A 24,960-nucleotide genomic window follows, 5' to 3' on the forward strand; every position below is an offset into this window, starting at 1 on the left:
CGACGAAAAAGTGAACCGGAGACAACAAAATGCAAGTAGACTTGGGGTCTTCTCGACTGATGATTCAAATCATGGACTGCTCATCATCAGCAGCCCATAAGTGAAACCTTATGGCACATATGACATGACACTATAGACACAAACCAGACCAAATAAAACACAGCCAGACATATCAGGACCAGTCACATCACTGGATGTGTATAAGAAACATTAACGTCCAACAAACACCTACATCTGAGCCGCAGAGGTCACAACCCTGCTCCCTGCCTTCCCTTTGTCTTTTTTTCAAAGGGAGGATAATTGAATAGAAGCAAGATCTATAAGACAATATAGCAGCCTCCTCCGAGGTTATCTCATAGACATTTTTATGAGGGTTTTGAGGTTGATGAAACCTATGATTGAATGTGAGTGGCTGCTTAGTGCTTTGACACTACCATCCTCCCTCTTATGGGAGTCCTTTTATAATCAGTAGCCTGGTGATAATGATAATTGCACACACAATTTCAAATTGTTGTATCATTGTGGAAACATACTAGTTTCTGTTTTAACTTGATTAAACTACTTTATTTTCCTCCCTGTGCCTCCCACTTTATTGGCTGAACTGTAGCACTGCTGTAGGGTTTCGAGGATATTGGCTTTATCTTTCAATTGTTTGTTCTACTTTAGCGAGAACAATGGCACTCCTGTTGTTGCACTTCCAACTTCAAACATATATAGGAAGAACAGAAATGCATTTACTGCTGTGAAAATGTGATTTACAGCTAAATTCATTAACTTTAAACTCCCATGGGGAAAACAAGAGTGGTGTTGTTGCTATTCATGCTCGGCAAGGAGGTTTTCTTCTGGTGAGACCATATTAGTAGTATTGGAAAACCCATTACATTGTGAAGAAATATGAATTACAGATGCAGGGTGGTCGATACATTATGTAAAACAAACAGAACTATCATTACTGATAAAAAAACAATAGGCCATTTCAAAAATGAAAAAAACCACAGACCATAAATCAGCTGCCATATGATGACTACTGACTACTTAATTTGTTTGCCCCAATCTAAGTACTTTTTTTTTTTTTTTTTGCTGTATTACCATTTAATCAGTGCCATGTCCTTCAAGATTGATGGTTTTTGAAAATATTTAACCACAATCTCAGTGATGTATTGATTTGTGGTGATCTCAGTCTGTCAGTTGGTTAGTCAGTGTTTGCCCAACGCTTTGGTCCACTTCAACAACTACAGGCCAGATTTCCATTTAATTTGACACGGTTACAAAATTATTTATACTAAATGGTTTTAAAGACCATCTGAAATCCTCTCTGGTGCCACAATCAGGCTAAAATGTTAAAAATGAGTACACAATGAAATAATATGTATACATATAGTGGGCATATTACAACATTATTCTTATTACGTACATTCAAACTCCCCAGAAGATGAATCCTTTCAATTTTGGAAGCCAGGTGCTTTATGCTATAGCACCACCCTCAGATGACAGAATTAACACTTCAGAATCGGTATAAATAAATATTATAGTTGGATAGAGAGATAAAATGATCATGCTTTCAGGGAAATAAAGACTTGCTAGCTTTTTTCACTAGCATCACCAGAAAAACTTTGTTTATATTTAGCCCCACTATTGGTCAGGCTCTAAACAATGTAAAACTGCTACTGTATTGTTTATTTTATGTTTTACTTTTGTATTGTAGGTGGTGATTGCATGTTATTCTGTCATGGATGAAGATTCCTACAGAAGTAATGTAACGCTAATGCTAATAAATGAGAGGATGCAACAGGAGAAAGGTCATCTATGAAGGCACAATTAAATTGCAATACAACTATGTGCAGATTCAAGTCGGTTAGAGGATAAATTAATTGTAATATAAACCGTGAAATCAAGGCACAAATACTGCATATGCATACTTCACTTTTAAAACAAAAATGAAATATGCATTGTTTCAAATCACGAGTTAAGTGTATCATTACATCCCTAGTACTGTATCTACACTTGTAGATTTTAAGTATGTACTTTTAATTTTTCTTAGTTGCAGGAGGACATTTAGACATTTAATTTATGCTCAGATTAGAATAAAATGATGTGTTTATCATTACAATACAGAATTTACACTTGTCTCTATCTTTTTTAAATAAAAACTTACCCAGAAGAACATATCAGGAGTACAGTATAACAAACTACACAACACATATTAACAGATTACATCTAAAACTTAACAGCAATACAGTTACACACACCCTCAATCTATGAGACACAACAATACCCTACCTATTGAGCTTCCTATTAAAGCACTTACCCATTTTACAACACAAGTTGAGAGAAAACAACCAACCTGTCCAATAAGTAAACCGACAACTAATTATGTGAAATTGGAGGATTTGTCCAAACCCTGGCAGGCCCCGTCCATGGCGCTGAGTGCGTGTGGACAACATGCAATGACGAACTTCAGCAGCCCTGAACCATAATCAGCGGTGTAGTGCAGGTTATACGTACAGAGTATACCCACTTATTTTCTTCTAAATCCCCTCTGATGCACATCATTCAGTAGTGTTCTGCAAGCTGATTTCCCCCCTAGGATGGCGAAGGCATGACATAGTTGTGCAGTTTTGATGAGTGGAACAGTAAGGAATACCTTACTCAAAATGCATAATTTTATGTAGTTGTCTCTGCCATCTGCAGGCCGGTATCGACTGCAAAATCTGGTCCTCTCAGTGGCTCTAATGTTAATTTCATAATGATCCTTACTGCCTGAAGTCAAACAGCAAGCAAGTTAAATTATAATGAGCAAATCCTACTGGCCCATTTTTGGGTGAGTAAAAGGTAAACCCACTTATCCAGACACCACTACACTTCTGACCATAATGTCATATCAACAGATACACTCAGATTACAGTATAACCATAACAACAAGTGTACAGTATTTACAGGTCATTTTATCACCAGAAAAGCCACAGAGACAGAGAGAGTGTGTTAAACTCACCTATCTTTCACATTTGATGAAGATCATCTTCTGTCATGGAGTCAAAGTGTTCAGTTACCACCTGAGGTCTTCCAGAGGACAGAGATGGTTGCCTGACCAACTCTCTCTTTAACCTTTTTGTGCACTTGTTTTCTACCAAAAGTCCAGAAGAATCTTCCCTCCATTGCTGACTAGTTAACAACAAGCTAACTGGCTTACAAAAGCAGGGGATATGATATCATCAGGAACAATGAAAACCTTGTTAACCCTCCTGGTTGGTTTCTTTTGAATAACATTGTTTCATTTGTGTGAAGCAACAGTATGCTGGCTTCCCTTCACCATTCACACAAACTCACTAATAAGCTTCACCTGGCCTCCACTATCAGACTCACATTATTAGACTACCTAACATGGAATTCAGGGGGCGCTGTTTTACTAAATAAAACTCAAAATTAACTTCTAGTAGGGGGTTAGATCACTGTGCTGGAATGTAACTAACATTTGCTCAAGTGGGCTATTGTTATTAAGTATAATTTTGAAAGTACTTTAGTTGTTTCTTTTCATTCAGCTTTATAGTTTTACTTCACTACATTTCAGAGAGACTTTTTAATACACTGCATTTATCTGACAGTTGGTAAAACAACGGTAAAATGCTTCTTTCCCATGAATGCATCAGTAACGATAATCAAACACTCAAATGAGCATTTTTCTATGTAACAGATACTTTTACTTTTGGTAGTTTAAGAAAGTTTCCTGTTAATACAGGATATAATACTTGTGTACTTGTATTGGAGTACTTTTAAAATGTTATACTGCTTATTTTACTTTAGCACAGGGATCTCAAACTGCCAGCCTGGGGGCCATTTCCAGCCCTTCACCCCACAACGTGATATCAAAAATATGATATAATAATAATTTTCTCTAGTTGTTTCATATCAGTGTGAGAAAGACAGAAACTGGACCTCCAATATGGTTTTGGAGCAGGCTGACAGACAAGGAGAAAGAAGGGCAGTGTGCTTTTTATAAAGATGTATGTGGTTGGATTCGGCATGTTAGTGCTCAGCCAGCGCCAAGCAGAGGGGAGGCTTATTTCCAAAACCATTCAAAAAGCACATCACTGCGACCAGCCACATGGAAAACATCAAATTATTATGACTTTTGGGCAGCCAATTTAAATGCAGATTTTAAAAAAGGGGAAATGTTGAGTGTTGTTGTCGGAGCAGAACTAGAGGGACCAAGATGGCAAAACAATCTCACTGAAAGAGAAAGACAGCAGTTGAAGCTGCAATGTAGCACTGAGTGATATTTGTCTCACAAAATTTGCATTACCATCTTTATTGCAGTGTTGCCCTGGAGAATATGGCGGTAGTAAAATTAATTATTACATAGGCTATTATGTTGCTTTCTTTTACTGCATTTTTGTATAATGGTCAAGAGGGAGCTGTTACCACAGTTTTTTACAAAGTTTCCATTCTTTTTGTCATTTCATTTAAATAAGGTTTCCCCGATGAGTAAACTGCTGCACATTCACTGGGTTTAAACCAACAGCAACCTTTACAAGTTACATCCAGAAACATGTTGCACTTATCTGTTTTTGATATTCATTCAGGAATTGCTCTATCATGAAAATGCAAATGTAGTTCAGGAAGGGCTATTGACCACAGACAGAATTAAGTCTGTGCATCAGTCAAGGAAAGTGATGGATTATTGAAGGCTTGGTTGTCAATATATAGTAGGTGTGTAGTCAGCCACAGAAAACAAAGTGGTCAGAATTATACTGTGGAATACTTTGCAGTATGTTTGCAGCAAGTCAACCAGACTGAAATATTTCAACAACTATTTGATGGATTGTCTTGAAATCGTTCATGATCCCCAGAGGATGAATCACACTGGCTTTGGTGATCTCCTGACCTTTTCTCTAGTGCCACTGTTAGATCAAAGTTTGGGTCTATCTATATGGCTGGCGTCTATCTGATATGGACACTTAGGTCTCCCAAAAGATAAATCCTAATGACTTTGGTGACCCTTTGGTTTTAAGTAAAATGTGTCAATAACGATTTCTATGAAATTTAATACACATATTCTTGTCCCCCTGCCAGATGGAACATGTCAGTAGGAGGCGCTGGTGTGACAATGTGAAGGTCTTGGTGTTGCATAAAGGGACTGGAAATGATCTTCTCTGTTCTACTGTATGGCATGTCTATCCGTTTCCTGTCTAATTTCCCTGTCGTAGATCTCTAGTCTGGCACGATTAGCCTCCATGTGATTGTCTCTCTTGTAGACACTCTAATACAGACCTGTGCATGTCTAATTCTTTTCTGTTATTCCTCCATTATTCTTGTTTGTCCTTTTGCTTATTTTGTTCTTATATTATTTTATATTGAGCCTCTTTTGCAGGAAGCTGTGCTGCTGCATCAGCTGTTTTTGCAGCAATGCTCATTGTTTCAGAGTGGTGACCGCCACCTGATTGAGTACCATATATGGAATGAGCATTGTCACGGGGCAGTAGCTGGCGGGGGTGGTGTCTTTCACGCTCTGCATTGAAATCGCCATCCATTCATAAACTATTTTCATAATGTCTTTAGATACAGCCTTACAGACATCTTTTTTTGCGTCACCAAATGGTTTGGTGTGTTCTCTTATTTCATTGTAAGCCTTCATGCCCTCATGCATGCCCTTTTCAATGATGTCTGCTGTTTGGGCTAATTCAGTTTCAGGCATGTCTTTCTTTAAAATTTCTTTGGATGTTCTGACTTGAATTTTCCATTGTTAATAAAGGCTAAACAGCTTTTCCCCCCTTTTTTATTCAGTTCCTCCTTTTGGTAGGTGAGCAATTTGTCTGTGGGCACAGTAGGACGTTCTGAACGACATGGTAATGTTAGCCCATTAGAGTCATCCATTTTCATCTGAAGTTCAGCTAGCTGTTTTTCTTCACATCCAATTATCTCCTTTAATTCCTGCCTTGATGTGCCTTCATAATCCTTTTGGTGTAGTAAGCATCGGCTGTCTTGTATTTCCGTTTATAGTTTGTGTATCGTTTCCTTTATGTCGTCCATTTTAAGCGTAGTTGTATTACAATCTCTATTTACTGTCAACATACCTACTGCTACTCATTTCTCTGTGCCGCACCGTCTTATCATGGTATCATGGTCTCCTTCTGTATGTTTTCATATTTACTCCTTTCCTCTCTGCTCTGCTCTGCTCTGCTACACACCTAGAAACTCTGTGCCAAAGAGTGTTGCCCTCAAAGTAAAAGCCTGTCTACTCTGAAAAGTAGTAAACACTATGCTTAAAGACAGTTAAAACATGTAATGAAGGTAACAAAAAATGACTTTAATAGGATGCATGTTTTCAGGTATAAACCATAAATTTGGTTATTTACACTTTGTGTTGAGTCTAATAGTATATATTAGCACACTAACATGCTGATGACAACTGCAATTCTTTATTGTCACAGTTACCATTGCAAACATACATGCTAACTTCATTGTGAGAATGTTAGAATGCCGATTTTAACATTTAGCTGCTCAAAGCACCACTGTGCTTAAGTACTGTCACACAGAGCCGCAATCTCTTTAATTTATACATACTATACATACATATTACGTCACTTTTCTTCTTCCCTACCATTGTTTTGACAAATAAATAAATAATAATATCAAAAACATGTGACAGAAGAGCTTCTAAAAGCCTGAGCACAAGAAAACTTCACCCACTAAATCTACAAAATCCCCAGCTGCTTCATTATACGGTACCTCAGTTGTCAGCAGTTAAGCTTGTTTGTACTGAGCAGCTTGCAGAGGGGAGTGCAGGCAATATGCATGTGAAGCAGATGACTGCTAAAATATAATGTGTGCGATAACCCAAGACAAATAAATATGTGTGATAACCCAAGATAAATAAATGTTAAACAAAATAATGAAACCATTCTGTACCAGATGGCGACCGTGATACTGTTAACAAGTCAAAACTCTCGTATCAGCTGAGGCTGTAAAACAGAAGTTCTGTTGTTTGTTTAATTTTAAATACCACATTAAAATGTCTATTTTAATACCTTCGGATTTAATCTAACACCATTGACAATTAACACCCGGAGGAGTTAACATCAATGTTGTTACCATGGCAATGAATCAGGTCTGTGAATTCAGTGTCTACTTGTTGAGTTTCCTGAGAGCAGCAGAGTGTTTACTCTACAGTAATTCTATAAGATACCATGCTGACAAATAACATTGAGTTGGTGAACAAAATCTGAGACGTTCATTTCAGGTTTGTTTGGTGTCGCTGTTATCTTTATGTTAAATGCCACAAGGTCATAAAAAGTTTTATTGACAAGCTATAAAAAAAAATACAGCCTTTTAAGCATAACCTTGCAAGGTGCCTTCTTATTACTGTCATTGAACACACACACACTGACACACACATAACCTACTGTCCACAGAGCAAATGTATCCTTGGTTACCATTTCATGTTTTCCTACCTGAACATTGACTCCTTTTTTTAAATTCATCAAATCAAAGTGTGTGTTATTTCCGCTTTAGTGTCCTACCATTCAGAATAAACTGTGATAACAACAATAAAGTTTTTTGCATTATTGACACACACACACACACACACACACACACACACACACACACACACACACACACACCACACACACACACTAATCTATTGAAGCTGTAAAGACATTTTATGGTGTTTATAGTACAGGGCTTTTATTGCAACCATGAGAACAAATAGAAAAAGGTACACAATATGCCTATTAATTGGTCAAAGCGTTGCCAAGACTTTAAGGAAAAGTCTTTCTATTGCAACATGCAATCCAGGTATCATGACACTTGTTTTTCCACTCACTCCAACGTTTTGTTCCTTAATATGTGAATTATTTGACGTTTGTGTTTTAACTATTTCAGGGATTATGTCAAAAACAAAATGGATAGACATTTAGTAAATAATCAGTTTTCTGAGAAGGAGAATGAAGTCATCTGTAATGTGCTACTGTATAATCAATATCAGCCTGAGGCTACAATCTCAGATGCTGCAGCAGTGCAATACTGGCCAAAATCCGAGGGTTGACTCACCACAACTCATTATTGCCATGTACAATGATTGTACAAAACAGTGGAGACATCCTCGTATTGGAAATTGTTCTATTTATCTAAATCTCATCTTTGTAAGTGGTATAGATACAAGCTGTATAATGGTTGCTAAATTGACTGTACTCATCAGTCTACTTCCTGAAAAGAAGTCAGACTAATATTTAGCATGTGTACATAGCAGTGTAACATTGCCATCCAGTATCTTTGAAGCTATATTAAGAGGGTTTTTTTTTTTTTTTAGGATAAAAGCTTGACTGCAAGAAATTTATTGATCAAAGATGAGTGTTTTTGCTGGACTGGCATTGCTAAGCAGGTGTGGGATGGATTTATGGCTTCATTAGTTTGTGTTTGGACAGCAGAGAGCAACAGTGACAGACTGTGGGATAGAAACTGATAGGGGTCTCGGAAAGACTGACCACAATCCTCCCAACGTTAATAAAAAACATAAATCAGATAAAACATTGAGAGAAAAACAAAGTGGCAATGGAGTGGTGAATAATAATAAGGCAGTCTATATATCAAATCGTGAGAGCGTTGAGGTTATTTAAATTTGCTGAAATTAGCAACTGTTGACACATTTACGTATATTTGGACACTTTTCTTATCATCTCCACTCACTTATGATGGGTAAACAGGCTTTGCATATGTTTTCTATTTCATCCTCATTGTCATTCAGGGGCAGCATGCATGCACCAACATCACATACCAACCACTATGTTTGGGGCCATAACGGATGAATTGCCCGAGGACAGACAGCCGAACCTTTTCCACAGCAATCTGAGTAATTGTGTTCAGGCAAAGGGACGCTGTTGGATCCGCTCTGCAGCCAGCAGGCGACCTTTTGACTCATCCTGGTTGTTTAACTGACCTGAGGATACTAATACCAGTCCTCTCACAGAGCACAGCAGCGTTGTCTTGCCTTGTTCCCTCAGCACACAGTCTGCGAACAAACCTTGTCCATGCATTCAAAGTATACATTAAAAGCATAAGTGAGGTAAAGTAGAAGCATCCATCATCAACTTGATTAATTCAGTTAAAGTCATGCCTCCGCTTCTCTGCGAGAGGCCCTTGAGGAGCAATTATGTCATTTAGAGGAAACAGACATTTATCTCTCTTAGCATAATGGTGTATGGAAGGAGAGCATTAAAGAAACAATAGCAGCAGTCCTACACCAACCATCCTTCAAGACCACTGCCCAAACAATAGAAAAGAAAGAGAAAAGTGTGAGTCACTTTTTGCAATACATTTCTATCAAATCAATGACCCTTTGTGAAGATATAATCCAGTGGTTCCCAACCTGGGGGTGCGCACAACTTTGTCTGCTGAGGTTGCCGAAATTATTATTTACAAAAATTACATTTATAAAATCCCAATAACACACCCAATTGGGTTATTACCAATTGTTACCCAATTACTAATTATATTATAATCAATAAAACTGACACAGCTCTGTGAGCACTTGAGAGTGAGACTGAACTCCAGTGATCCAACAAAACATGAGACACAATCATTGCAACAGTGCTTCCTCACCGCTTGCCTCTAAATCTGGGAAAATAACCTTTTTTTAAAAAAAACACTTGGTATGAATAGGTAAACAGTTATATAGCACTGGTCCTGCACATTTATCACAAAGAGACACTGCTGGTTCACCAAGATCAAGAATATAATTTAAAGAAGCACACATTTTGAGCACCAGACCAGCATGTTTTTATCTGAAGTCTAAAATTGCCCTTTTAGACTGCATCCCATTCATCCTCTCAAGCTAAATAAGATGCATGTTGTAGTTTTATCTGTAAATATGGATTTTGTTTGTATGTCTAGAATCTTTGAGAACACACACACACACACACACACACACACACACACACACACACAGACACACACACCCACCAGTGAGGTTTATATGTATAATTCATATTAACACACTGATATAGTGCAATATGTACACAGAAGTGCTTTTCTAATAGAAAATATACATCCTCAGTCTGTTGACCTTAACAGCGATGAATAATGGGCTCATAAAGCATTTAATGGGCCCACTAGAATTTATCAGATGCAGACATTGCCCTTACTTAGCAATAAAGTGACTACCTGGTGTGCTGAGCCCAGACTGGCGATTTACGCAATTCATGGCTAATTTAATTAAAGCCTCATTTATATAGCAATGGAAAGATCTTTTACCTTTTATTTATTGAGGGTGTGTTCAGTGGGAACTTCACACTCTTTCAGGTACATTCACACCTAAAAACTGAGACACAGTTTAGTACTGTGTGCCACTGAGGGTATTAGATATCTCAACACTTGGGGATTCATACTTGCTTAAGGGTTACCTGACTGTAGAGCTTTTAAAATATCCTCTCATAGGCTGATCAAAACCAGGCACCATTTAGCCCCTCCTTTCTTCCCGCCTCCTGTCGTAGATAGTGAAATACAGTTGGAGCTTTGTTTTATCCTAATTAGTGGTTTTGACATTCAAAAGGAGGCGGCTCCACCTGAATACTGTCATGTACTTCATAAATTGGCACAATTTTAACTGGCATTTAAGTTTTCGCTTTCAAACTCTGAAGAAACACTGTGAATATGTCTGAGAAGGTCGCCACACATAACAAAATGCTAAGGTGTAACAAGGCCAAAAAAATAAAATATAAACCAATATCAAGAGTGGAGGTCTCTGCATACTTAAGTTAAATGCAAGTATTTAATGATAATAGCTTTCCATTACTAGACATCAATCAAGGCCTTTGCCCTTTTCTCCACATGTAAGGTAGTTTGTAAAAGTGTATGTTACGGATTTTTGGGAAATGGCTGGGGCTTATCTGATCCTAAACAAATTTAAATGAGTACTTCAGTCTCTAAAGATTTGAACAGTTATATATTCTTACTCACTCATCTCACTAGTAGGGTAAATCCAGTGATTGGTCAGGTTGGTTTTTTGTTTTTTACATTTATTTAAAATAAATAGATTAAAAACAAAATAAATATTTCTTGTCTTCTATATATTATGTAGAATATATTAAATGCAGTATGCACTCATATATAGTAATTTAACTTCACCAAACATTAATAATCAGGAGCCTTGGTTTCATGCATTATATCTCTTTAAAAAATCTGCAATGCAATGACTCATCTATACAGCGTTTTGTAGAACATTATTCCATTTATTGGCTCATGGAAACCCAATGCACAAGGTCAACAAACAATAGCAGCCCATATAACACATGCTCTGAAATGGCCAGCAGCATTTAAAAACATCCACAGTTCTCAAAACATTCACCAGTGAAAAACAATCACATCATTCTCATTTAAACGTTCTCATATGTCAGACAATTTCAACAAGGGAAAATAGGACCAGGGTGTAAAATGCTATAATGATATCTCCACATTCAGTATATTTAATGTCTTTCATGTCTTTCTTTGTTACACATATGAGAAACTGTGAAAATAAAAATTAAAGCCAAATATAATCACTTTTTTAAAAAAAAATTTTTTTAACTTCATTTCACAATTCACTGTGGAGCGTGACAGTTGCTAAAGCCCCCAATACTCAGTTTGGCTCAGTCAAACCGGAGTTCATACTTGTAAAACACTGTACACTCCTCTTGCATCAGTCATTAATTAGTATAATAGTGAAAGTGTATAAATATTTAATAAGAAAAACATGCAGCCACAAAAGCCCAACACATATTGAAAAAATATGTTCATATCCTTTAATAGAATAGAAAACATTACACCACGGCATACACGAGGACACTGCTACAAAATGAATCAAAAGTGCATTGCATGTGGAATGGATAGAAGTCAAGTAGAGGACAAAGACATAAAGTACTAAAAGGACACTTTGATGGGTAGGTAGATATTCTTCTTTTCACCTCATCTCACCTCATGTTACGTAAGACTGTCTATGATGGTATGTTAAAGGTAAAAAAATTACATAAGGTTGTAAACACAGGATGAAAGGAGAAATAAAGAAATAAAAGAGTGCTGTCAAAGAAACGCTGTGAAAGTGTTTAAATAGCCCTCATCTGAGAATCGTGTGTCAGAGTTGCACAGAGTTGTTTACATTCACGAGCAGAGGCATAATGTGAACAAAAGATAAGAAGATGACATCTGATAGACAGCCGGTATTTATTTACATTCATCAGTAGAGCCTTGGCTGGTGGGCCAAACCTGTTTCCATTGTATCGTATGAGCATGTGACACCATCGTGTGCTCTTTAAACAGACTTGAGTGACACTTTGCTTGTTGTACCTGCCAGGTTAGTTCTTCCCTCTGAACAATAATTACACTTAATGTTTGACTTTATTGTACCTTTAATGAATCTTAATTTTAAAAATTGCTTCAAGCTAAACTCATGATGACATGTTTTGTATTATTGAAACTGGAGAAGGAAACTTTACTTGGTGGTAGCTCAAAATGGCAGCAAAGATCATCTTGTACTTTATCAGTGAACTGCTCACATGTTAACTATTTGTGCCAGTCTGTGATTCTTTGTACCACAGGAACAATAAAGAGAATAGATCTTATCCAGATATCCAGTTCTGTCTAGAAAGTACAAACTGTTGACGTTGTGTAAAGTTGATGACTATATCCAACACCAGAAGTTTACAGGAATTCAATGCTTTTCTGTTTTTCTACCTCACTTCTGGCTGATAGAGGCCGTCAAAATGATTATTATGGCACAATATGTGTCCAACGGCATCAGAAAATAATCACCTGAATACTAAAGCATTTAAATCTAGGATTTCCAAGGAAGCTGAACAAAGATGTATGACTTCAAGCTTCAACATAGCAAATCATTTCTTAACCCTGTATTCACAATGCGGCAGATGGAAATGGAGCACAAATGCAAAATATCAAAATGATCAAACATTTTTCTATCAGAAACAATCTGTTCTTGTCTTGAAATCTCAAGACATCAAGTGACTCATTAGCTCACAAGGCAATCAGAACATCACTTCCATGCATTAGTGACTTGAGTGAGAGAGATGGAGCCAGCTGGCAATGCCGGATTCTCCGGACCTCATAAAGCCTGTTTCAAATCATTATGTAATTGTACACCCCCTTCAATGCTGGTGCAGGACTCTCGTTAGTTATTGTCAGCTGAAATGGTTTTTCCCCCTACACACATAAACACCTCTCAAACAGGTGAGCAAACCAAACTTAAGAGTCCTGACAGTCGAAGATTTAATTCAAAGAATCATTTCTAAAAGAGGCTTGTGTGTAATTTTGATATGTGATAGCATGTTTGTAGCAGAAAGCTAATTAGATTTTGACAGACATTAACTATCATTGCCTATGAAGATTATGCCATGTGGACCAATAAACTGGAGTATACAGATATTTCCATAACTCTCCTGGTACTAATGAACATTCATAACGGTAAAAGCACTGTAATGTTACAGAAAGCACTCCTGGCAAACATTATAGGCTTTAAATGGGGCCATCAAGGAGGGTTGAAATGTATCGTGTTTTCTATTTACAAAGAATGAATTATTATTCAGCTATTTTCCTTTCCACTGTGGGGGTTGGGTGGGATGTAAGACCCTGGAGAATTCACAACCACATGTAGGGCCAGTTAGCTTTAAGGGCATATTCCCTTGTGTAATCATTGTTTCTTTACTGAAGAGCTGGAAGCTTCAGAGTCTCCTGGACAGAGAACTGAGATAATCACATGACGCAGATTGGAGGCCGATTGAGTAAACGGTAAAACCTCCCTCATCCCACTGCAGCTTGAGAATAAACACAATCATTGCTTTAAATGAATGGATTAAACCGCAGATGTTACTTTTTGAGGTGTATATTAACTGCTGCACGAGGTGAACATGTGTTTGGAATAAAAGCTCATAATGCAGAGCCACAAGCTCAATTAGAGCAGCAGTCATTAAAATGAACACACCTCATGTCAGTGTGATAGCACCTAGACATTAATGAAACTGAATACATTTGTGTTTTCACATGTTAACAAGCAAGGTGCAATATGTAACCCCCCCTGCACATTCATAACTGGCAATAAACTCCAGAAAAATTATAAATAATGCAAAATTGTTGGTTTCTGAACAAAACGCATAATATCGTCCTTGTTTTCACTCACCGAGGTTAATAGTTTGGGTGGGATACTAAGGCAGACCGGCTTCACAATCACGTTGCATGGAAACATTAAATATTCATTTTTCACATGGCTTTAGCACATAGCAGTTTCCAACAGAGTCATGATCAGTGAGTATGTATTCTCACATTTGAAAGACAAAAGGCAAGACTGGGCAGAGCAGAGTGTACGTAGTCTTGTTGCTTTATGTGCTGAGAAGGCAGAGTTGTGGCGTTGGTGTGAGAAATTGTCCTGCAACCTGAGGGTTACCATGACAGCAAAAGCGTCCATCCTTGAGATGTCTTTGACTGAGATGCGGGACCTCTTTGAATACATTTACAGCAGGCCTATGGACGGCAATCAGATGGTGATATGCAACATAAATAACATTAAACCACCTTGCTGAAAAAGTCCAGTCACTCTTCATCTGAGGCCTCTGAGAAATTGCACTGTACACTAACATTTACCTCCATTTAGAGGTAACATCAGCGCTATAAGGATACAATTTGGCCAATAAGAAAAAAAATTGTGGAATACGTTCAACAGGTCCAAAGCAGTCGCCACAGAATTAAAAGCATGAATTCATGTAGCAAGCAAACATGTCTAAAACACCCAGTAGAATGAATTATTAATGAGACTATTGGCCCTCACACTGATGGAAGCTTGTGAAGCCACAGCACATTGGGTGTAACAAATTTGGCCAACAAGATCTTTAATCTTTTAAATTCTATGGTGTCTGTGTTTTGGGCAGCTTGAACATGACTTTCTTCATTCCATTATATCTCTACTCATCAGCCTTGTATCCAAAAAAAAAAAAAAACTCTCTCTACTGGTCAAAAGCACCAATCATTTTTCTTTTCCTCCAAAAAGTTCTGGCTGGCGTAATTAGGTATGCTTATAATTACACACTGTGTGCTCACAGAACAAGAATACTTTTAATCCAATGCAATAGTGATGACAGTGATAGCTAGAGCCTTGTAATTACAGTAACAGGCCACCCTGTCATCCATAATCTCATAATATTGAACAGCACAAATCTACAGTCCTTTTTCTCACACACTTTGATGAGAGAGAGGCCTATTCTTTTATCTTTTCTTTTATTCTGAAAAGGAAATTGCTAAGAAATTAATTGCACAACAGCTTACCAGTGCATTCATATTCAGGAGGAAAAGTGGCAACAAACTAAAAGCTTCACATTTCAGAGTCTTGGCTGTTATTCAACGAACACCACGTACAGTGTATTATAACATTTACAACAACTGATACCCTTCATCAGTGTTCAGCACAGAAACAACCAACTTCATATTACGACAAACACTAATAAATAATCTTACAATCAACAATTGGCTCCAGTTTAGGATTAGCATTTTTCTCCTAAATGACCACCCATCCCTTTTTAAACAAAGTTATTACATTTCATGTAAGACACGGAAAAGCTATTTACAACTTAATATAAGCAATTTACAGTTTCTTAATTTACAGACATTCACAAAAACCATTTGTCCTTTAGTTGGATTATGGCTTCAAGTTGTTGAAAGCAATGACTCAAAGATGCACTTCTTCCATATAAGTCAGTTTAGAGTCACGCATATTCAATTCTTGGCCCTTGGAGATGTTGTTTTAAAAACTGAGAACTAGCAATGAGAGAGTTCCTGGCAGCCACGCTGTAGCCAAATGTGAGTGGTGACATGGTCATGCATCCACATGCTGGTTAGGTGACTCTGAATGTGTTTTATGCAAAACAAAAGTACCCAGAACAGACTCAGCTGGTTCTCATTACCAGTATGATAGAGACTACTCTTGTCTCCCACTGCACAATGTCCTTCTGTAGTGGACATGGAAAAATCCACATTTTTTTTCACATCCAAGACCATACTGTATCCATTTTGACATCCATCCAATCTGGCTTCAAAGTCACAAGATAACAATTCCTGTAAAAGCTCAGCTTAGCTACTTTGTGGTTTAAGGTTGTTGCCATCATGGTTCTGCTTATTAAGAGCGTCCAGAGCCGCCTGGGGCTCCTTCTGATCCTCTATGGAGCAGTTGGACACTGCGTTAGCCACGATGCAGAACTTGCGAAGGAGGATCTCCCTAAAGAGCAGATAGACCCATGGGTCCAGGATCTGGTTGAGGGAGGCCAAGCGGATCGCTGTCAGGAAGAAGTTACAGTCCAAATGGACATCCTGGCTCGAGGTGTGATTGGAGGTTGTTGCTGTTGAATTGCACATGTGGGAGGATACCTGGGTAGAGATCATCCTCAGCATCAGACCCTGAGGAAAGAGGCAGGCACACACTGTTTGTTGCAACGGAGGCATGTCACAGGTCTGTATTATGAAACAAGGCCTATAGGAGTGTGACGTAGACCTGCTCTATATGAAAACTATAGGAAAAACTGTCCTGAGATAACTTCTTTTATGTTAGGGGCCTAACTTAATTATAGAATATTCAGTAATCCAATTTACGTTCTTTATTGAAATTGAGATAACCTTTCAGAGGTCTATGTTATATCATATGCACACTTTTTGGCTGAGATAATAGTTTTGGATTTTGTGGGCAGGTCCTAATACATTTAATATTTAATGTGGCTGACACTAATCCCAAAGACAATCCAGAGCAGCTATAGTATCAAATGACCTGGAGAAAAACATAATGTTAACACTCTAGGTACTCACTCTCTGCCATGAGTGCTGTGGCTTCTATAAATATCCTTGGTGAGACTATTTAATATGTGACTGACAATGCATGACCTCACAGCACACTGAGCAGACCCCCCAAACAGGACTCGGCTAAGTAGATTGCTCCTTAATGGAAAATGGCAGCAGTGTTTCAAAGGAATCATACATGGCATAATTTATGTGACTTTCCTGCATGGTTTGTATTTGTGCATGTGGAGATGAAGCATCTCCAGAGACACAAAGACAGGCAGCTGTCAATAAAACCCAATTACAATGTGAATTGTGACACTGGCTACTATATCATATAAGTACAAGAGCTTTAACTGTATGAGACTATGAGAGAGCATATCTGGACATGGTTGTATACGAAAAGTAATGTATAGGCAGCAGTGACCTGCAAACACATACCAGCAGAGGAGACCAGCATATAAGGAGGACGCACATAATCCCTAACAGCTGAACGACGGTCTCCGTGGTGAGCCTTTCCCACTGTTTTGAGGACTGAGACGTGCCAGACTTTGTTTTACAGCGGATAATTAAGCTCCGGATGGTCACTACATTGCAGGAAAGTGTTACAAGCAGAGAGAAAATCCCAAGTGCAGCGAAAGTGATGGAGAAAAACATATTGCCCCAGACCTCTCTGTCCCCAGTGCTGATAAAGCACCAGGTGCCCGGCCACTGCTGTGTGTATTCCCCGACCCCTGCAATGGGCAGCAGCGCAAAGAGCAACACGAGACACCAAATGACAGCCAAAGTCTGCTTTGTCACACTTGTCTTCATGTGGTTGGAGTACCAGTGGGGGTTTGTTATCGCCATAGCCCTTTCAATTGCCATGGCACTGGCCAAGAAGAGAGCGCACAGGCCAAAAGTTGTCATGCACACACCGAAAAAAGCGCATAAATGGCCGGATGGGTCGATACTCTTCCAATTCTTACCAGCTCGGTAGACTGATATTACTATTGGACTGGTCAAAAGCTGTCCGAACAGGTCAGTTAACGCCAGAGATCCGATGCAAAGTAAGAACGATCTTTTCCTTTTATTTTCCTTCTTTCTGTAAGAGATGCACACCAGAATAAGAGCTAACGTGTTGCCCACCATGCCAGTGATCATCATGGTTATAGGGAAACCCACTGATACAGATCCACAGCTGGAATTCTTGGTGCCTTCGCACGATGGTTTGGAGACGTTTGCGCCCTGCATCTCTCCAATTGTGGTCTGCAAGCTCACTAGATAATCACAGCCGTCCTTAGTCATCCTTTGGGGAAGGTTAAGCCAACATGCAGTGGGAAACCTGTGTGTGCGCCTGGCATCCTCTTGCGCTTAAAACTCCTCCAAATGAATGCGGTGCGTAAAAGCGCGTCGGGTCCTCTACAAGCTGGAGGCGGGACTACCAAGAAAAGCGCTCAGACGGAGCAAACATCTGAGGCTGCATATGGTTTTACATACACTTACTAAATCATTAACCCGACTTTTAGAGACCTCATATGTCGGTTTTGTGGGGTTATTAGTTAATTAACTTTATATTCACAAGTATAGACTGCGACACTTCAGAGTAACACTATCGCACCTGCTTTGGACCCCACATGAGTCAAGATGCTAGAGATTAGGGCACCATCCAGACTCATCTGATGAGATGTGGGAATAAATAAACAGATCTGTGCCTCTTAGCTGGAGAAAGTAGTGAAACACTGGCCGTAAGCCTCTGGAAGCAGAGCTAGGGCATACTGACAGGATTAAAAGTGGGCTGTATTAAATCATTTGGCTACCTCCGGATGGTGATCATTAGAGGGACATTCACATTTAAGGGAATTAAGTTGTGCATCATTTCTCATATAAATATCTAAGCCTTAATTGGCTTAGATAATTAATATGATTAAACCATAATACGTATCTTTTTATAAATGCGTTGTGGGTTCGTGCATTCAGTAAACTCTGGCAATTGGGCCTATATTGCATACAAGAAAAATGTCCATATTACATTATTATTGTGTAACTATTACCAATACACAAACAGCACGTGTAGCTCTGAATCTGTTCAAAACTTTGCAGCAAAACAATTCATTTAAGTCTGAATGCAGTAAGTTACATTTCATATCAGCTTATTAAAGTATTCAGCCCTTCTGTTACTCATTGACAGTATATCTAAGGTTACACTCAACATACCTGGAGTAACAAGTGCCCCCTGTTGACCGGAATGAAAACAACACAAGTGTGGAGCATGGGCCCCATGTTGAGTAGGCCTATTCAATTACTCCGTATTTACACTGACTGCATCCTACCGTCAGTCAGATTGTACATTAGAGCTACTTTTTACATGATGAACTATAAACTGCAGGAGAGTCAGTCACAATGGATTAAGTGCTACTGTAGTCTATAACGATGAAACATCACATTTCATATGTAATTTAACATTTGAAACTAATTTCGCAGCTAGCGTTACCGCAGCAACGCAAGTAACGACGTTAGTTACCTAGTAACCGCAGGTCAGCTCTGAAAAGCCTCTTAACGTTACACAATAACGGAAAATGTAACTCATGGACTACTAACAAATTCCCCCATTAATCAAGTACTAATTAAGTACAGCTCATATCAATTTAAAATAACATTACTGACAAATTAATTAACTTTCACTGGACTGCTGTGTTAATTTTAACTGTCTGTACTTACTGTAACTCACTAAATAATGGCTAAATGTCAGACTATTAATCTCAAGTATAGTGATACCAGGATTATACACATACATCTGCCAGATTTAAGGAACATTTAAAGTGCTAAATGAACTAGGTTTCTTCTCCCAGACACACAAGGAAGTAACAAAAAAAAACACAATGTTGACAGGATTTTATTTACACGTGTACATTTGAGTTGTTTTACCAATAAAAAGACTGTATTGCCACATTCTACCATAAATTGGGACATACTGCATGTTTATCCTTTAAACACTAATCTGAAGCACAAAAATCTGTAATCTCTTGAATTCATTAGTTACCCAGGTGACAAACGAAGAGGAATAAGTGAGTGGTAAACTAGGTGTCAATTGTGTAAAGAAAAAACACAACACTTAAACCTAAACCAAAGAATGTTGAACTCGCTGCCATTTACTTAAAACAAGCAATATCAAAAAGTAAAATACTTACCTTGAAAACACAAAAGAAAAATTATATATTTATCAAGAAAATAAAATAAATGGGGCCAAAATTCATTGCTACATCTCTGGTATTCTAAATCGGTGCTTAAGTACTTCACTTTTTATTCAAATGAAGACAGTATTTATTTGGAAATAGATGTTTCCTAGGGCCAAAAAAAGTAATAAAAAAATGTTCACTTCAATTTCTCCACAGATGAGTAGAATAAAATGTACTGCCACGAAGATATTCAGCAGAATGGGTTTAAAATGGGATACAGCCTCTTCACAGTATATCTGATTTTCTTACAGGACCAAACATTTATGTTTATTGGACACCTGTAATTACAGACACTTGTCACAGATTGGGGGTTGTGTGGTTTTAAAAAGGGACATATAATGATAACGGCAGAGAAGTCATGTTGCCTCTGTCTTTTTTTTTTTGTGTTGTTGTTGTTGTTGTTGTTGTTGTTGAGGGAAATAAGACTTTTCTATGAAAATGAACAGCATACTGAAAGGATGTGGTTGTTTTTCCTTGCAACACAACATGCACTTGTACTAAGGTTCCTTTTCTTGTCTTAAAGGCTGTAATAAAGTTATTTCTTTTTTGAACTGGAGCCAGAATGGGAGGATCCAGAGGACTGGCCGCCGCACCTGAAATCACACAAACACCATGGGAAGAAAAGCACAGGTCAGCAGGCTCGGCTATTAACATTCAATCATGCATACTTGAAACAAATACAAGGGCACAACGTGTATATATAAAAAAAAACAATATAACAAAAAGGCAAGAAACGTATTTCTGTAAATCTGAATTCCCTTAAGCGAGGCGACAGTTGGCTAATAATAATCAGTGCCATTGTGGTATTCCACAGAAACCCAAACCTTTCGGACGAACGTGATCTAGAACGCCTCCTCTTTCTCCCTCCAGATGAGGACCTGGAGCGACTGCGCTTCTGTGTCCTCTCAGGTGAGGAGGAGGGTGAGCGGGACCTCTTCCGGGGAGAGGAGCCCTTTCCAGACCTGGAGCTGGATCTTTTGGAGGAATAAACCAAGTAGTGAGGTCAGTAAGGTCAAGATAGAGTCTCACCAGCGTGGGTATTTATCAAGCTTCTCTGATTTAAGAGCCCTTAATTATGGACTCACTGAATAAAGTGTCCTCAAAATGGTTCACAATCTAGGAAATGTTTAGCTTTTAATGGAATAAACTGACTTTAACTGAGAAGGCAAAACCAGCACGACAACTGAGAGACGCTTGATTAAGACCCCAGATGTCTATTCAGACTTGAGCCTTGCTAACATTAAAACTCAGCTCAGGTAGTCAAACTGTGTACTTTCTATACTCTCAGGCCTAATGGAAACTTGAAATAACCCTACATCAAGTGATTCAGAGCCGTCACAGCACTATCCAGTCTTTGTTAAAACTTAAAACTAGGGAATAGGACTGTTCTGAAGCTTTCAGCCCCGTACATACACTCTCTAAGGGAGAGAGTGCATGTCACCTCATTCACCTGGAGTGGGACCTCGAGCGAGATCCAGACCTGGAACTGGATGAGCTTCTAGAGCGGGACCTGAAAGACAAGAAACAGAACCTTTCCAATATTTTCTGAACAAGACAAATAAGCAAGACGGTTCACATGGCAATGCACAGACGTGATATTTAACTTTAAATTTAGAGAAATACTTAAAACTATTCTTGCCTGTGTAGCACAACTGTAGACTACATAGACTAACTAAATGTGGGGGTTTGGAGGTGTAACAACCAAAAACAGAACAGACACCTAAACTACAGCTGTATGCAACAACTCAATCAAAAGGGGGAGCAGGTGAATTAATATATAACAAGTGCAAAAAGGAGAGTCAGAGTGCAGTATGAATAACGCATTCCTTCCATCTGAAGTAAAACAAAACACAAAATACAAGTAAGATCATTCAGTCTGCAAGTCCGAGTTTTCTAACACCACAGAAGGGGAGGAGTTGAGAAAAGAGAAAAACAACAAATCAGCATTAAAGGACATGTAATTGATGTTGATCAGTAAATCAGAAGGAAGATTGAGCTGATACTGACATTTTGCCCGGAGTTACCCTTGACCTGTACCCTTTTACCTGGACCTCGACCGTGAACTGGAGCTGGAGGAGCGAGAGGACGAGCGGGAGCGCGAAGAACCAGAGCGGCTGCCCTTTTTCTTAGCTGCCTTATCATCATCGCTGGCGTCCAGGTCGTACTTCGACAGGTCTCCATCTTCGTCTTCCTCTTCATCATCATCATCCTGGAAAAGGAAGCGTTTGATGTTGTTGTTGTTTTTGTTAAAAACACTGTAATGGGCTGTTGTTATGATATTTGGTCTTTCGAATTTCCAGCTACAGCCACCAATCTTACGTCTAATTTGTATTTGGAAAGATCCCCTTCTTCCTCCTCTTCCTCGTCTTCTTCCTCCTCCTCATCTTCAGGCGCAGCTTTAGCTACTTCTTTCTTTTCAGTTTCTTTTGAGGAAGATGTGCTGTTGGTCTTTCCACGAAACTTTTTCTTCTTCCTACCAAACTGTGACATTTGAACAACATATTTGAAGACCTCTCGCAATACAAATTTAATTCATCAGGACACATTAAGATTCTACCTGCTAAACACTAGTATGGTTACATGTGACTTACAGTATATAAAATGCTTAAATTATCAAACATTGCACTTGAAGGAAGGACTCACTTCATCGTATTCGCCATCAGATTCCTCCCGTTCAATATATTCCACATTCTCCCTTTCATTGAAACCTCCACCATAACCTGAAACACAAAAAAATGAATAAGTATTCAAAATAGAGCCCAAACAATATATTGGTTAATATTGACCATATTGGTATCTGCGTATATTTTATATATAAAAGAAATATACAACACATATATAATGTAGAAGAAAATGCTTGCTGTAATATATTGGTGTCCAGCAGAGTGCACTGTGATTTTACAACACTGTGGCAAGCAACACAGAGTGAGAGAGAAGAAGCAGCTCTCAGCAATGTCAACTACAACACGTTGACAATGTATAAGACAAATGATTTAATGTTAAAAATGTTTAGCTTAAAATTTCTTTACTAAATTCAATTTTTTAAGAAAGCAGCCTTCTCAGTACCTTTGCAAAGTGACATTGGTGCAAAGTCCACATATTTCACATAACTCCACATATATAACATATTTCTATTCAAGCTCAGAAAGTCTCTGTATCAGCCACCATATCAGTTATTGGTGAATTCAGGCTCTAATTCAAAAGCAAACTATATATGTTTTTGGGGTACCTGTTCTCTCTTCAAGCTTGGCATATTTCGGTGTGTTACACATGTTGCACTCTGACCTTCTAGCCCAATTCACATTGCCACATCTGTATGAAAACAAGAGGGAAGGAAAATAAACATCTGTCAAACTAAACATATTTCAAATTAAAATGTACGTCTAGCTTAGTAAAACGCTTGGTTTTCTTATGTATTTCGATCATTACTACTTGCTGCAGTGTCTGATTAATCAAACATTTGGACAGTCACTTATAGTTTACCACTGACGTACGTTTTGCATTGCCAATCATTCGCACTGAAGAGGCCTCGACTCTTCTCGGCCAGAGTTTTCCCAATCTCTGTCCCTCCTGCTTTCATCATCTTGGCCTCTGTGGTTTTCTCTGTGGGAAACAAAACAACGTTAATAATACAGCAGCCTTTTGAAAGCATGCATTAAACTTCTGGAAGATATAATAACTTGCACAGACAAGGACTCACCCCTGCCACATCTGTTACAACTAGTTCTTCTAGCAAAGTTCACGTTTCCACACCTGCAGAAGCACAAAAATAATACATATATTATAGATGCAACACAAGGCTTGAGCTTGCTACTTACTGATTCACGCATATGCTTAGTGAACTACAAGTTAGATAGGTAGTGTGAGTTTATTTGTCCTAGTGTTTCGTTGCACACCCACTTCAAAGGCCTGTGCACTGACAACTGCAGCTGGCTTGTCTGTCACTTAAGACGTTTTTAGTTCACAGTTCACTTGAAACGCGATATTGCTGAATACCCAAGTTAGACTCTACACTCGTGACAACTTGGCTTCTACAACATTGTAAATACCACCCACAATAGTGAGTGGGGACTCACCCCGAAACCAAACCACGGAAGCTAACTGTAGCTAGCTTGCTATTTCTAAGTCTACGCACAATAACTTATATTAAAACTTCCTGACAACGTAAATCCAAAACGTAAATAAATGCCCACTTGATGTGTCTGTGTTGTTTATTTTTCTACGCTTACGGCGTCGGTAATAGGGGAGAAATACGGTTAAAGTTAGCCAACTTAGTTTACGTAGCAAGTCAATGTTAGCGGGAACCACATCCTAGAAGGCCTAAGCTAACTGAGCTAACCTGTTAGCACATTAGCGATGAGCAAACATCTAACATATAATCAGCTAATGCGTGAGATGCGTCAATCTACTGCACTTACTTTTTATCGGGACAAATCCAGTCGCCATCGCTGACTCTGAAACTCTTCCCCGACATTTTTATGTGCCTGTTAACACTGACTAGCTCTCTGGCAGGGTGTGCTCAGTGTGATCATGCAGCGATAGTTAGCCGCCTCCTCCTCCTCCTCCTCCTCCTCCTCCTCCTCCCAGTGGTGCTGCCTTCAGGTGCTCCTCGGTAGATCTTTAAACTCACCTTTCTCTGCTCGTAATTGTGGCATGTTGTGCGCGGTGAAAACGGCCAGGCTGGTTTTATGACACCAAAACATCCTTTTGTGCAGCGGTGTGAGAATATATGCAGCCTATTTGTACTACTGACACTTTTATATGCCTTTTGACACAGGAGGTTATTACTTCTGAAAAAAAACATGAATGCAACCTTGACAAAGGACAAACCAGTTTTTTCTTGAGAAACGTGGTACAATGCAAATTGTTATAATAACATAATAGTTTCTTAACATGTAATGGTATTGGCCTTACAGGGTTTTAGTAGTTTTTCATTGAAGGTTAACAG

General features: G+C 38.6%; 2 protein-coding genes across 4 annotated transcripts; both read right to left on the reverse strand.

The window, feature by feature from the left end:
- Positions 1-11,751: 11,751 nt before the first annotated feature.
- On the reverse strand, positions 11,752-18,148 carry ptger3 (prostaglandin E receptor 3 (subtype EP3)). Of its 2 annotated transcripts, none has more exons than XM_051377543.1 (2): positions 17,923-18,148; positions 11,752-16,422 (listed from the first exon to the last, which is right to left on the reverse strand). In XM_051377543.1, the coding sequence occupies exons 1-2, from the start codon at positions 18,079-18,081 to the stop codon at positions 16,099-16,101; spliced, it is 483 nt and encodes a 160-aa protein (XP_051233503.1). In that variant the 5' UTR covers positions 18,082-18,148; the 3' UTR covers positions 11,752-16,098. The 2 variants fall into 2 exon arrangements, with proteins under 2 accessions (XP_051233503.1, XP_051233501.1); XM_051377541.1 differs by having other exon boundaries at positions 17,236-18,148.
- Positions 18,149-19,653: 1,505 nt separating this feature from the next.
- zranb2 (zinc finger, RAN-binding domain containing 2) lies at positions 19,654-24,587 on the reverse strand. 2 transcript variants are annotated; one of them, XM_051377713.1, is made up of 10 exons: positions 24,431-24,586; positions 23,713-23,765; positions 23,507-23,615; positions 23,242-23,324; positions 22,656-22,732; positions 22,332-22,493; positions 22,058-22,221; positions 21,463-21,522; positions 20,837-20,986; positions 19,654-20,605 (listed from the first exon to the last, which is right to left on the reverse strand). In XM_051377713.1, the coding sequence occupies exons 1-10, from the start codon at positions 24,484-24,486 to the stop codon at positions 20,548-20,550; spliced, it is 972 nt and encodes a 323-aa protein (XP_051233673.1). In that variant the 5' UTR covers positions 24,487-24,586; the 3' UTR covers positions 19,654-20,547. The 2 variants fall into 2 exon arrangements, with proteins under 2 accessions (XP_051233673.1, XP_051233671.1); XM_051377711.1 differs by having other exon boundaries at positions 19,654-20,986; positions 24,431-24,587.
- Positions 24,588-24,960: the final 373 nt, after the last annotated feature.

Source organism: Dicentrarchus labrax, unplaced genomic scaffold (genome assembly GCF_905237075.1).
Source record: "Dicentrarchus labrax unplaced genomic scaffold, dlabrax2021, whole genome shotgun sequence".
Taxonomy (NCBI): domain Eukaryota; kingdom Metazoa; phylum Chordata; class Actinopteri; family Moronidae; genus Dicentrarchus; species Dicentrarchus labrax.

Excerpts from the sequence above, each read along its gene's own strand:
- ptger3 (XM_051377541.1), bottom strand. The coding sequence starts at position 18,081 with ATGACTAAGGACGGCTGTGATTATCTAGTGAGCTTGCAGACCACAATT. Across the intron at positions 16,423-17,235 it reads TATGCTGGTCTCCTCTGCTG|GGTCTGATGCTGAGGATGAT; the intron begins GTATGTGTTTGC and ends CTCTTTCCTCAG.
- zranb2 (XM_051377711.1), bottom strand. The coding sequence starts at position 24,486 with ATGTCGGGGAAGAGTTTCAGAGTCAGCGATGGCGACTGGATTTGTCCC. Across the intron at positions 23,766-24,430 it reads TGGATTTGTCCCGATAAAAA|GTGTGGAAACGTGAACTTTG; the intron begins GTAAGTGCAGTA and ends GTGCTTCTGCAG. Across the intron at positions 22,494-22,655 it reads CTGATGGCGAATACGATGAA|TTTGGTAGGAAGAAGAAAAA; the intron begins GTGAGTCCTTCC and ends CAAATGTCACAG.